A 14754-nucleotide genomic window follows, 5' to 3' on the forward strand; every position below is an offset into this window, starting at 1 on the left:
ACAGTTATGCTTTTATGGGCAGTGTAATCTTTGTAGATTTTATATATTTACTGGTTTAATTCAATTGGTACCTAAATTCAATTTATGCTTATTCTCATCATGTTTTAATAGTCAAGATGTTGAACATGAAGTTGTTAAACAGTTTTTTTTAAGTAATTGGTGTAGGACTGTTGGCAGGTCTTTTTTTAGAGATTTCGTCTCAAGTTTTTTAGTGATTTGTCATGGATTCATACAGAAATTTCTCTAGAAATTCTCATAGAGATTTCTTTACCAATTCTTCCAGTGATTTTTCAAAGAATGAGATTTTTCTCTAGATTTTTTTTAATCCTTGAGCACTCCAATAAATACAGTAAATTCCTTACGGATTACCACGATTTTTTCCCAAAGACTATACTAGGAGTTCCACCAGATATTTGTTTTTCTATTCATTCTTGAGTCGAATTCTCCATATGTTACTCTAGGAGATCTCACAGAAGATTTTTTGAAGATGTTCTAAACATAAATATTAGAGTGCATACTAAGGAAATCGATGGATGAATCATCGGATAAAATCCTGAAGGACTTCCTTAAAAAATTTCAAAAATAATGTTTGGAGAAATTCCTGATGGAATCACTTAGGTAATTTTTATGGTTGTTCTTGGAAAAATCATGGTTATATTCTTGAGATATCCATAACAAAATTGTAAAAAGAATTCCTTACGAAAATTCTTGGAGGAATTCCACGGTAAATAATCACTTTATGAACTCCTGGAGAAATATTTGGAATATTCTCTGATTCTTTGGAAAAATACCTAAATTCTCACGAAATTTCTTGAGAAAATCGTGAACAAATAGTAATACTGTAAAACAAAAGTATATACCGTAATACTCTCGTAATTCCACGAGGCATTACAAGAATAAGAGAAATGTATGGCTTGATTCTATGATGCAGAATCAAACTCTGATCTTCTGGTTACTATTAGGTTACGATTTGTTTTTCTGCTTCCTGCTTGGTTCGTTTCGGCCTCTTTTTGACTCCTATCTGGCCTTTCTTTGGTCTCTTTATCAATCTAGAAGTTCCTATGATCAAGGCATTTAAACACAACCAGCCCTGCAGTGTGATCGATAGAGTAATTTTCAAATTTAATATTCAATGGAATAGGCCCTATACTGCAATATATAAAATGCATTCGAACCTAGTTTTAAAATTCATTGAGAAAGCATTTGTTACAGTTGGAAAAGTCACGATAGAAAATCGTTAGGAATTTAAGCATCATGATGGTACTCTACTTGTTTATTCAAATCGGTTTTGAATCTTTCTTAATCTTCTTGTTTCTCGTTATGTTCAGGTAATTTTCATAATTTTCGCCCATTGTTGCGGATCTATATATGAAAAAATGAATCTTTCCAATCATATTTTGTGATTCCCTAAAGAATGTATCATTGCATTGATTCTAATTATTCTTGAAAGTTTAATCACTAATATGTCTGTCCAGATTTTTGGGGCCATGGCCCCCTCGCCTCCTCGCCTATAAATGCGGTTCTGACAAGGACTCCTCCAAAGATTCTTTATGCGATTTCTCCTGATATCTCAGGTAACATTGGTAGCTGAATAACAGTTTATTCAGCTGAAAAGAGGCTGTATAAACAGCATTTTTGCTATAAAAAGCTGTTATTCAGCTATCATTGTTACCTGGGATCATTCCAAAAATCCTTCCAGAGGCTCCTCTGAGGATTTCTCCAGGAAAATATTTACAGTGATTCTTGCAAAGATGTCTTCAAGGCTGTAGTGTCCGTTCTACAGAGCCTTCACTGTTTTTAGAATATACTGTGGTCGAATACCAACACTTAAGTACATGTATACATGTCAGAATAATGAAATAGACCCAAACCCGTACGGAAATAAAAAAATCCCCATATGTCGCATGGAGGGTTTATACAGCATCATTGAATGGGCCACTTTCGTCAAGACTTTCGGTGGGACTAGGTCTTTCCAGAAGGTCGTAGAACTTTCTTATGATCATTTCTACTCATTATTTGACAAAACATGAAGAGTGAGGGAATGATCACCTCCCTCTGGGCTTTCGGAACATATCTAGCACAAGTAAACGGGGTTTCGTGTCCATATAGGTCAAAAATACCTAACTCTATGTGGTTTTATGAGTAAAAATATCGAAAAGCACCAGTCAAAAAGTGAAATGATTTAAAAAATCGTATTTCGGAAGTTAATACCAACGGAATCCGGAATAACTCCGGAACCATTAATTGAACCGGTTCCGTTTTGCGACCCTTCCAAATCGAGACAAATATGGATGCATGCCATTAATTTCAAAATAAAAAACAAAAAAATATTAGAAAATGACTTTTTAACAACTGATCGTAGATTTGAAGATCCTTAAAACAGACATTGAAACGCAAAGATGTGGAAGAACTCATACACTATCGAAGTTTTCGGTTTACACGGGCCTTTTGATCTCTGTATTATTCAATATCCTAAAAAGCCGAAAGACTAATAAAGTCGTTATTCCAAGCAGTTAAAAAGGTTGTTCGACCGGTAGTGCATATAGGTTCGCAATGTTTTGAGACCCAACATTTTTAAGACTCAAAGGATGACAGGCTGAAAGCTTTGATTAAATCATTAGGCTGAAAATATGGATCAAGTTATAAACAATCCTGAGCCTTATAGTTGTGCAAAGGAAATGTTTGCAATTATTATAACATCCAACCATGAAAAAATAACAATTGTTAATTAGTAGAGAAAGGATTGAAATAGAAAGAAAAAAAAGTATTTAAAAAGACACCGACACGTCAATGCTTCCACTGGACGATTTGTCCTTTGAAGGAAGCACCACACTAGACCAGAGTTTTCCAAACTTTTAAAGATTGTGGCGCCCTTAGCTATTTTCTGGGTTTGAAGCGGTGCACTGAGCATTAGGGTGTGGCTTATTTTTTCCAAATGTCTCAGAACCAAAAATCGTGTGCTTTTTTGAATTTAAATCACATAAAAATGTAAACTTCGAATTTTAAGCCAAGCGACTTGAAGGGTGAATTTTCAAGTTATGAAATATGACCTTCAGTGAAGTCTTCATAACTTTGTTATTTTCCAATCAGTTTTGAAGTTCTTAGTATCATTCTGTTCAAAATTAAATTTACGAACAGTTTGCCGAATTTCAAATTTGTCTAAAATCAAAACTATCCTTAGTTTAAAAAATAGTTTTCTCCAAATTTTTCCTCTTTTTTACTAAAAAAAACATTTTTGTTTGGCCATAACTTCAGGAAAACATAACCAATTCTAAATCTTTCACATGTTTTTGAAGCAAATTTAGTTTGTTTTAAATTGTGGGTACAGCAAATTGATATGACTTATTTACTTGGCCAAAACTGCCCAAAAACATGAATATTCAACGTAAAATATAATATTTGTCAAATATTTGTCGGTTACACGTAAAGCTGAAACTGGTTATTCTTATTTGTTGAATCTTCAGAAAGGTCTTAGAAGCAATTTCTCATAAATTAAAAAAAAAAAATTAATGAAATTTTTAAAAATATTTGCATTTGTCATTGCTTCATAAAATTTGGTTAAACAGTAAAATTGTAATTTCTGGCAAATACAACCAATAATTCAAAGAAATTTTACCTTTTTTCATAAAAAATCATGGTTTTGGGTAGTTTTTGTTCAATAAACTTAGTAAAACAATTGTTTAATAAAATCCGTTGCATACACAATATGAAAACAACACGCCTAACCGGATTCGCGAAATAATTCGACAATCACATTGTTCGCCGAACAAATGTTCATCGCTCGCCCACGCAAAGGCTAGCGTCAAGGTCGAAGATCAAACACTACTCTGTCAAGAGAGGATGTTGGTTGGTTTGACTTTATTAACGAGATTTTAGCCCTAGGCTAGTTCATCTCGGGACCAACGGCTTTTACTTCCCTTCCGAAGGAAGTCGTTCTTTATAACTTTTTGTACATCATAAGTGACTATGTCGGGGATGGGATTCGATCCCAGGTCCTGCGGCGTGAGAGGCGAGTGTTCTAAACCACTACACCTAGGTCCGTCCCCCAGAAGAGAGGAGTTTTAGAAATGCTAAAATCGCGTCAACTTCTAACATTACAATACAAAGCCTCAAATGTTCTCGATTCCAACGAAAATAGCTCTGATTTGATGTATTATAGGGTATAGGTGATCCATTAGTTGTAGGTGTTCCTGTAGTTGCGGTAGTGACATTTATACGACATAGTTTCATTGAGTTAGTCATAGAACCGGACACTGCCAATCAACGTATTGGCTTGTTGATACTCGAAATAGTTGAAAACATCGTTTAAAATGCTTCAAAATTGATGAAATTTGGTGCAGAACCACTTGGGCACTTTTCATGATTCACTTTGGATTGAGGGTTTTTCTCTGCCGAATTGTCTGAAACTTTTCCGTAAGAAGCGGCTTCAGTACGACGGCATATTGGGGACGCATGTTACTTCCCTTACAACAACAATATGTTACATTCGCTGTGCTTTTCGAATTTGCAGCGCTAAATGAAGTTGAATCGTGCTTAGTACCTCAACTATTGGGACATTTACCAATTATTAGCTTTTCGCTTTAGTTTTGCTTAACTGATTAACAGAAATTATGTTATTTAGTTTGTATGTTCTGGGTCTATCAAAGTTACTCACATTATCAAAGATACCGGTCAAACGGGGGTGACTTGCAACACTGTTTCAACTCAACCAGCCAAAACCATGATCTACATGTCATCTAAAAGTGTAAATTCCTACTTGAACTTTTAATGTGGAAACATATTTCGTAATAACTGTTTGAATAATGGCACTATTTTAATTGTGACTCACACTTATTGTACCACCGATTCACTACAAAGTTTCTTTTGATACATGTGTTTTATAGTGAAATTTGGTTGTAAATTACAATGTGTTGCAAGTCACCCCGTTTGACGGTACTCCGTTTACTGTACTTCAAAGATTGCATAAAGATCATGGAAAGTACATCATAAAACTGCAAATAAAATATGCGACATTTACATTTCCTAATGAAATTTGTAGAAACACAAAGGATCGCGACATTTTCTGAAAAAATATGTAAAAAATAGTTGAATAGTTTAAATTAAAACTTACTATTTCGAATGTAGGTATCTGGTGGACAGTAAACATATGAAACATTTTAGAGTTTAAAGTATTGCTCCCCCTACTAGCGATTTTTTAGTGTTCTATATTTTCTTTTGCAATAGTGAAGTAATGTTTTAAAGTTCAATTAGGGTTTTCTTAATATGGAATCGTTAAAAAATAATCTATATCTCGATACCTCACTAACTCTTCAGTCCTCAGTACTCGTGCTACCCGTCACCCCGCTCGTACTGTCTATCTTCAAGCGAACTCTTTATCTAATGGGTGTACTTAGTGACTGTGTTATGTCTAAATACATAGAAACAAAGAGATTTGGGTATTCAGAGTATCGCCAGAGATACAGTGATGATCGACCATAATAACGTTATCAAGAAAACTCACGATTTTACGTGTAAACATATAATTACATACATTTTATGTAGGTATCCACTTTGGCACAATACAGATCAAATCAAAACAGCGTCCATTTCATCGACGAATCATCATACAGTTTCACTTAGGCCGGCAAACGAACCGGTCACAAATTTCTATGCTACCTGCCCTTCCAAGAACAAATTATCTGCTCCACAATGACGAAGCTCATTGTACACGCTCCATGTGAGCCCACCCTGTCGGGGCAGTGGAATCTGCTGTGCCAAAGCGACTGGGCCTTAGATTTTGGAACAAAAAACGGTCAAATTTGTTGACCAAGAGCATCTTACACCGGAATTTTATGAATGGTTTGATATGATCGAAGCAATTTCGGGGGGTGATGCATAAAGTGTTAATTTTCTGTATTATTTTCAAGATGAAACCCTCAACACACCGTGCCGGTGCTAGACGATAACGGTACCATCGTTTGTGAAAGTCATGCAATTATGATTTATCTGGTGTCAAAGTACGGCAAAGATGACAGTCTCTACTCGAAAGAACTGGTTAAGCAAGCCAAACTGAATGTGCTCTTCACTTCGAGAGCGGTGTCCTGTTCGCTCGTTTGCGGTTTGTGTGTGTAAGTATTCTCGAGCGTGATAAATACCTATGCAGTAGTGTGTGGCTTATTTTTGTATTATTTTTTTAAACAGTAGCTTAAACAACTCAAATCACATAAAATAGAACATAAAATAGTTTTAAACTACAACTAGTACTAGTTTAACGTAGGTTGCTCTGATTTTCCATCATTTCACTAATAAATTGAGTTTGTTTGATCATAACTTCATGAATACTTGACCCATTTGTGAAGCTTTTGCATTTGAAGAAGATTCGATTGTCTTGAACTACAAAAGTACTCAATGAAGGTTTTTTAGCACCTAAAAACGTGAATTTTCATGCAAAAGATTGCTGATAATTTAAATATGTTTTACTCCAAATTTGAGGTTTCTCTTCTTATGTTTGTTTTCTAGTTCAGAAGATAACGCGAACTTTTGGTTTTGAGAACTTGTGAAATATAAGCCACACTTAAACACATCTTGGACTCTGAACTTACTCTGTCAATTTTTCGCACCTCATAGGAACCAATCCTTTTCGCCGGAGGGTCTGAGATTCCAGCGGATCGTGCCGAATATGTGCAAAAGGCTTACAACTGTGGAGGATACCCTGGTGGGATGACTATATCGTGGGAAATTCGCTGACAATCGCGGATTTCAGTTGCGTTTCGAGCGTTTCGTCGATTATGGGAGTAATTCCGATGGATAAGGAGAAGTTCCCGAAGATCTACGGCTGGCTGGACCGCTTGAAGGCGCTGCCCTACTACGAGGCAGCCAACGGAAGTGGAGCCGAGCAGGTGGCGCAGTTTGTCTGTCGCAGAAGGAGAAGAATGCTCAAAAGGCATAATTTTTTATATTCTTTGAAACTCATACTCATATCTTTTATTGCAATTTAAAATACGAGAAAAAAAAAAACAAATATTTGTTGATAAAATAAAATTTTACTATCAATGTATGTTTCATATGTATTCCAATCGGCTTGAAAATAATTGAATTTGAAGCTGATAGGATTGAGAATCGCTTCATGGATATTTGAAATATAACAGGGACATGATCAGAATCAACTTCGTGTGTAATCAGTTGGCTACAAAGGTTACTAATTTCGGTTAAGACCAAATTAATCGTAGAAGGGTTTCTAGAAGAGGAAAAACACATAGGGCTATCAGGCTATTTTTGAGAAATACCCTGAAGAGCAACTCATCAAATAAAATTCTGCCGTTGGGAATTACTTGAGAAATTATTCCATGACCGAGTTTTGGCGTTAAAGTCACCAAGGACAAAACATTTGGACTTAAGCGAGTCAATTTTTGCAAGTCAGATTAGAGCAAATTTACTTGCTGTCCAGAGCATTGAAAGGCAAATAGGCAGCTATGAAAGTATATTTACCATGCTGTTGTTCAACAGAAACACCTAAAGCTTCAAAACATTAGTTACAAATGACGAAACATGTTGTTTTATACGCCTATGAATGATGATTGCAAGTCCCCCACATGCCCCATCAATCATCGTTACGATAAACAAAAAAGTTAGGATGTCTTTTCTGGACAAACATTTCAAAGGGCACATCGACATTGGTAAACAATGGCTTTGCAAGACGCTGTTGAGCCCAATTCAACTCGATCGCGCTCACCAATACCACTATCAGGAAGAGCTAACACTAATCTTCTTGATAGTGGTGTTCGTTTGCGTGGGCGGGCAAAAATGGGCTCAACAGCAACGTTTCCGAAAAAAGGCTCAAGACCTCTTGAGCCCTTTTCAAATGTTTGTCCAGTTTTGAGTTAAGATACAGGTTTTAAATAGGTTTCAGTAATAACTGCTATATGCACGTTGCTAGCTGTAAGAAAATTAAACAGCTCATCCTCTTTACCATTCAAAGAACGAGCGATCCAATTAAAAAAAAATTAAATATATTAATATTATTATTAGGGGGCCTTCCTTAGCCGAGCGGTTAGAGTCCACGGCTACAAAGCAAAGCCATGCTGAAGGTGTCTGGGTCGGTCCAGGATCTTTTCGTAAAGGAAATTTCCTTGACTTCCCTGGGCATAGAGTATCATAGTACCTGCCACACGATGTACGAATGCGAAAATGGCAACTTTGGCAAAGAAAGCTCTCAGTTAATAACTGTGGAACTGCTCATAAGTACATTACGCTGAGAAGCAGGCTCTGTCCCAGTGAGGACGTAAATGCCAAGAAGAAGAATAAATAATTATTTATTGGATCCATTAGAAAAACGTAAGCCAATAACTATTTGATTAGTAAATTTTACACCAACTTAGACTGCTTCAGTCATAGTGGTGGTTTTGAACATTGCAACAATCATTGGATTCAATTGTTCAGTTAGAAAAATAAAATCAGAAGCCAGATTGGGTTCTCTTTTTCATAATGATTACTTGGACTGGGGAAAATTCAAGTAATATCAGTTATTCCATTTTTGATTATCTCAGGTGACTTATAGGTTATATTATTATTATAGGCTATAGCCACTTGAGAGAACTTTCAAGACGACCTGGAACAAACGTTCAGTTTTGTCGTCAAAAGCTTTAAAAAAATCCCTTAATGAATTCAAGATCTCCTGCTGAATCCTCCAAATTCGGAACAACTGACGCACGATTGGTGGTACTCTTGTTCCCCACTTGATTCAAATGAGCATGGCTAGAGGCCTGCTTCGATTTGATGTTCGGAAAATTTATCTAAAAGCATCGAACTGATTGCTCATTTCAGATACTAATTATCAACATTTACCATTGCATTTTTGGGAAGAAAGCGCGCATTCCGGAGAAACGTGTTTTCTCCAATTTTTGCACGTTCAGTGACAGTTTTGAAATCCACTTTTTTGGAAGGAAGTTGCGAATTCAGAGGTTCACCCTTCCTTTTGTTCGACCCTTCTAAACGACAAGCCGTTACACCTAAGTTTAGATATGACAAATAGCTGATTATATTTTGTCTTATCTTTCCTTAGCATGACATTACTTTCTGAATTTTAAATTTACTTTGCAACAGTTGAATTTTTGAGAGAGTCCCGTTACTTATGATACAAATGTTGATTGACAGCTGCTACGGATTGATTCGACTTACTTTGTACGGAGTGTACGGGACGAAACAAAAATGTACAAATGAACTCATAAAAGAAGTGTTTTATGCGAGGAAGCTCATCAATCTGACGAGTTTATCCACGGTATTTTGCGGGTTTGATGTAATTAGTATGAATAAACGATTGTAACGTGAACTTTCATGCGATTTCCGGTTGTCTGGGCAATAGTTTGTGTCCTCTATTTGAATCGACGCGTAGATAAATTTCCAATTCGATTCATGGATAAATATTGAAAATCTATCAATAAATGACCGAGTTATTAGCGGTCAAAACCTGACCATTTTTCGTTACATGCTCAATTTTTCGTTTTTCTGAATTGTACCCCCCCCCCATATGTTGCCGAAAGACGTTATCCAACGTCAAAATCTGAGTTTAATCTGAGCCTTTGCAAATTATTTGGACTATTTCATAAAAAAACATCATTGATCAAGTGGCTGCCTTCATTGATCATAGCAAATGAGCCCTTTTTGCTGTATTTTCATTACTATTTTTAGCTTTTCGGGAGTTTTGTGGTAATTTCGGCACGATCAGGATTCCCAAATTTAAAAAAACATATGTCCCTTCTTCTTTACATCAGACGTTCAAGGAATTTAGTTGCAGAAACTAAAAAGTTTGATTTGGCAGTGAGACATGGTGCGCTGTTTTATTGAAAACAAATTACCGCCAACACCGTTAGCACATGATGACTCACCATAGTAAAGGGTGTACGGAATCAAATTGCACCACTTTTAAATGGCTACAGCTTTCAACCTGTCGGGTGTTTTCTATTGAAATTTTGGATGTAAATTTGTTTTAATGTGTGTTTGTTTAGGCTATGTTAGTTTCACTAGGCAAATGTGCAATCGTTGTAAAGACAGATGATCAGCAGCGGCGCATAGTGGTGCAGTTCTAAAAAAATCATGGCAAAAATACTTCATTCAAATAATTTACTATTTTTAGCCATAAATAGTGTTTTGAAACATGATTTTGAGTTGAAGGTTCTATTTTGGACATTGTCACTGTTTTTGGTTTTTCAATTCTAACAAAATGGTTGCTATTAATACATTTTGATGCCCTCAACTTTTTTTTTCAAATAAAAACTAAACGTTTAGGCAAACTTAGGCAAGATGGATCTTCTTTTATTGATTCCTTGTCTTAAAAGCATGTTTGTATAAAATATGTACGCAATGAGTGGTGGGGAGCGAAATTTATACTATAAAGATGCTGTTATTTAAAGATTTGACGTACCTACTATAATAGCGTTTATTTAATAAGGTATCCGACACTTGAAAATAAATTTGCATTCGGTTATACTGAATCTAGATAAGAGAGAGTTATCGATCAGAAAAAAAATCTGCTAAAACCTAAATTTTACCGAGTTTTGGTAAAAATTATTTAGTCGAGTTTTGAAGCAAAAAATTTAGGTTTTGAACATGTGCCGCTAACTAGAGTCCAAAAATGTTAGTCAATATGTTTCCTTGTAAATTCTCATACGTTTTCTCAACTATCTGATACTGTAGAGTGTAGATGAATGTTTAATTTTGTTTTTCAACTTAAAACTAAGTTTGGAAATTGGGTTTTTGGCAGCTATTCGAAAAACTGGACCTATGAGCGGCACCGTTATTGATTTTTTAACATTGAACTCTCGATTTGTGTACACTTCGATTGTTCTGGTCAATCACGGAGTGCAACTACGAAGCTGAGACGAGACTCGCGAAGTCGGTCTTCTTTTTCTGTGATTGCTGAGAGTTTTCTTATTCCACTCCGTGTTTATATCAATCATGCGCAAGCCGTTCAAACCTTCACATGAACACCCCAGCAAAAAATATTGCGTTTGGCTGCATTTGACGTTTCGTGACAGTGGAATCTGGGCTGCATATGACGTTGATATTTTTCCTCTTCGCGAGTCTCTCTCAGCTACGAAGCGGTCATCCATGTTGAAGCTCATGCTCATGATAAAGTTTGTGGCTGCACTCTTCTGCAAACTTTTAGAAAGTCTTATTTTGAACAACTTTGTCGAAGACACTTTCAATCAAACTCTTCATTTGCTTCACTGCTTTAAAAGCTAAGTACATTGATTCTAAAAGTTGTAACTTAGGGTGGACCCGAAAAATCAGTTGGTCTAACTTTTTTGTTTTCAGTTTCATGTGAATGATAGGGTTAGGTTCATTCCTGCATGAATTTTGGAGCGATTCCGGTATGAATTCAGAGGATAATGTAGAGAATTCATCTGAATAAGTTACTGTTTGATTTGCGAAAAAGGAAGTGGTCTATGAAAACTCTTGAAGAAAATCTTGATATCTCTTTAGGAATTTGTCGAGGAATATCTGAACGAATTTCAGAAAGTCGGAGATATTTCTTCTACATCCAAAATTCTGTAAAAACTTTTGAGCAACCCTCGAAAAAAAAATATACTTGAAAAATTTTGTGGGATGGCTTATAAAGTTATAAAGAAAATTCATTGATGAATCCAGGGAAAATACCTTAAACATCTCTGAAGGAATTTCTAACAGAATTCCCAGAAAAAAAAATTTGGTTAGTATTACTGTTTAAGAAAACTTTTCGACCGGAATATAAGTTGATAGCTGAATTAAAAATCGACAAACAGCTAACAAAAGGTAACCATTAATTTTTCACGGGAATACCTTCTTTGAACTTGCAATCGCAATAAGTAATGAATACAATCGTTAACTGTTGAATCAACTCACACCAGATCCGGTAACACAAATGTGATTAAGGTGAACATAGAATAAAACGCACACCTTGTGTTTTCGTGAGCACATATCTGAGAAACCAAACAGGCAATGTATTTGAAAATTTTATCGATTGACTACTCACTTGCGGTGATCAATTACTTAAACTTTTTAGCACAAGGTATTATTTGGATCCCCAGATTTGTGATCTTGAACATTTGTGATGTGGTTTTTATTCGTATTCAATCAAAGGCGTTATAGAATATACATCAAAGAAGTGATTAGACGATTTGTGTGTCGCCTAATGGGTAAATCGATTTCCGCTTTGATTTTCATGACAAATGTGGCATGAATGATTTACAAACGATTTCTTATTGTTTGACTATGTATTTGATTACTCATCCAATTTTTTTTATTCCGTTTGTTCCAATTGAGCTGGTAATATGAGTAACAGACTCAAACGTACATAAATGAAGCTTCAAGCATTCAAATCAATTTAATTGGATACTTATCTCCTACCTATCCCATTTGGTTGAATCTAACTTACTCGGAAATAAAACGACAATGACCAAACCAATTGTATACACGCTCTACTTAAGTCCACCTTCGCGAGCTGTGGATCTCTGTGCGGTAGCGCTGGGAATCGAATTGGAACGCAAAGTTATGAATCTGCTAGAGAGGGAACATTTGGACCCGAAATTTCTCAGGTACAGGTTGTTGGAAGATTGGTGGTACAGATTGAGACTTAAACGTTACTTTTCAACAGATGAATCCTCAACATACGATTCCGGTGCTGGATGATGGTGGGATAATTGTTCGTGATAGCCATGCCATCATGATCTATTTGGTATCCAAGTATGGGGAAGGACGATAGTTTGTACCCGAAGGATTTGGCTGAACAGGCGAAAGTTAATGCTGCCTTATACTTTGATTGTGGAGTCCTGTTCGCTCGTTTGCGGTTCATTACTGTTAGTCTTCATAGTGTGGCAGATAATTTACAGGTTCGAAATAGTTAATTGACTTTATTAAACATTGTAGGAACAAATTCTGATGGGAGGAAGTGAAATTCCGGCGGAAAAGGCTGCTTACGTGGAGTCGGCTTACCAACTGCTGGAAGATGCCCTGACCGATGACTTCATCGCAGGAAACTCTCTGACTATCGCAGATCTTAGCTGCGGGTCCACTGTCTCCACCGCGATGGGATTAATTCCGATGGACCGGGACAAATATCCGAAGATCTACGCTTGGTTGAACCGCTTGAAGGCACTGCCCTACTTCGAAGAATTGAACGACCAAGGGGCTGTGGAGTTACCGGCTATTATGAAAAACCTCATGGAGACCAATGCTCGCAAGGCTTGAGTTGAACTCTAATCAAACTAATAAAAGCTAGTAATTCACAGTGGTTGATTTTATTTCTTATTGTTTTCATCCAGTTTCTGCTTTAGAAATACCTTGGTCTCTTCCAACACTTCAGCGTTGAACTCCTTGTAGCACGGCATTGACTGTTCCATCCGTTTAAGAAAAGCGCAGCTTTTCGGATATTTAGACTCCTCCATAGGGCAAACTCCATTCAAGGACACCAAACAAGTGGTTACGCTTATATCCGCCAGCGTCAACGAATCTCCTACCAGGAAATCGCCCTTCAGCGCTCCTTCGAATAGATCGTAAGCCGCCTCAATTGCTTCCATTCGATCCCGGGGAATCTTCTTCAGACCAAAGTAGAACACTGGTTCAACGGCACCACGCAGTCTCGGAAACAAAACTCCGGAGTCGAAGTGGAACCAAGCGTTGATGCGAGCTTGGATGACGGGATCCTCCGGAAAGAGATCCCGATCCTTGGCGTACTTGGACACCAGATAGACGAGAATGGCATGGCTGTCGTACACCGGAACACCATCGTCGTCAATGGTCGGTATCGTGTGGAATGGGTTTAACTGAAAAGATCGAGAGTTATGAAAGATCATCTCTAATTGAGTTGCCACCTACCTTGAGAAACTCCTCGCTCATCTGTTCCTTTTTGGACAGATCGACAAACTTGAGATCGAGATCCAGCCCCAAAATGTGGGACAAGATTTGAACAGCTCGTCCTCCGGGGGTGCGACGGGTTGTATGCAGCACTATTTTGGAACTCATGTTTGGAGATGTGCGCTTATCAACTGCGACCAGTAAACTGAATGGTTGTGCTGACAAAAATGTTATGGGAATAAAACGAAATGTAGATAACTGCTGCTGAGCTCGATGACTGTGAAAAGTGACGAGATAAGACTGTGGCAGCTTCATGAACTTTAAAATATTGTCATAGCTGCGCTTTGCATTTACGAAAGTTATCAGGAGGACTGAGTACATTTGAAAAGGTTTTACAAGCCTTTAAATATTTTTTTGTTCAAGATTTTGGTATATAAATCCAATTTGAACTGTTTATAGGCAAACAAATTGTTGAACATGGCTCTTGCAAAAGCTGCTAATTGTTAACTGATAGAGGAAGACAAGATTTTTGAATTTGATTTGGTTTTGGAATTGATTAGACCTTGACAACTGAAAACATTTGTTAAATATATCACCTAAAATGATAAGCTACTTCCATCATCACACTAGATAGAAATTGAGGACGCTTAGAACTGCATATATTTTTGACATTTTTCTCAATTAGGTAGTTAATAATATTTTGTTTTTCTCTTTCAAGAACGGAAACAGCTCATGGGATTTTTTCTGAATTATTTAATTTCCACAAATATCTATTTTATCGTTGTTAAGTTTTCAAAAAAAAAAAAAAATGAAAGAAATCATGTAGGAATATCAAGAATAAACAAAAAAGCATGAATCTTGGAAAAAGCAACCCTACGAATAATTCCATAAAGAATTTACAGTGTAATCTTCAAAATGCTTGAATTCCTGAAAAGACACTCTGAG

General features: G+C 36.5%; 1 protein-coding gene and 2 pseudogenes across 1 annotated transcript; 2 read left to right on the top strand and 1 right to left on the bottom strand.

Annotated features, from left to right (window-relative positions):
* Nucleotides 1-1320: 1320 nt before the first annotated feature.
* Nucleotides 1321-6928, top strand: LOC5569855 (annotated as a pseudogene).
* Nucleotides 6929-12595: 5667 nt separating this feature from the next.
* Nucleotides 12596-13256, top strand: LOC110676859 (annotated as a pseudogene).
* On the bottom strand, nucleotides 13232-14042 carry LOC110676852 (glutathione S-transferase 1-like). Its single transcript, XM_021846283.1, has 2 exons — nucleotides 13831-14042; nucleotides 13232-13778 (listed from the first exon to the last, which is right to left on the bottom strand). Exons 1-2 carry the CDS (start codon nucleotides 13975-13977, stop codon nucleotides 13254-13256), a joined length of 672 nt encoding a protein of 223 aa, XP_021701975.1. The 5' UTR covers nucleotides 13978-14042; the 3' UTR covers nucleotides 13232-13253.
* Between the last annotated feature and the right edge of the window lie 712 nt (nucleotides 14043-14754).

Source organism: Aedes aegypti, chromosome 2 (assembly GCF_002204515.2).
Source record: "Aedes aegypti strain LVP_AGWG chromosome 2, AaegL5.0 Primary Assembly, whole genome shotgun sequence".
Taxonomy (NCBI): domain Eukaryota; kingdom Metazoa; phylum Arthropoda; class Insecta; order Diptera; family Culicidae; genus Aedes; species Aedes aegypti.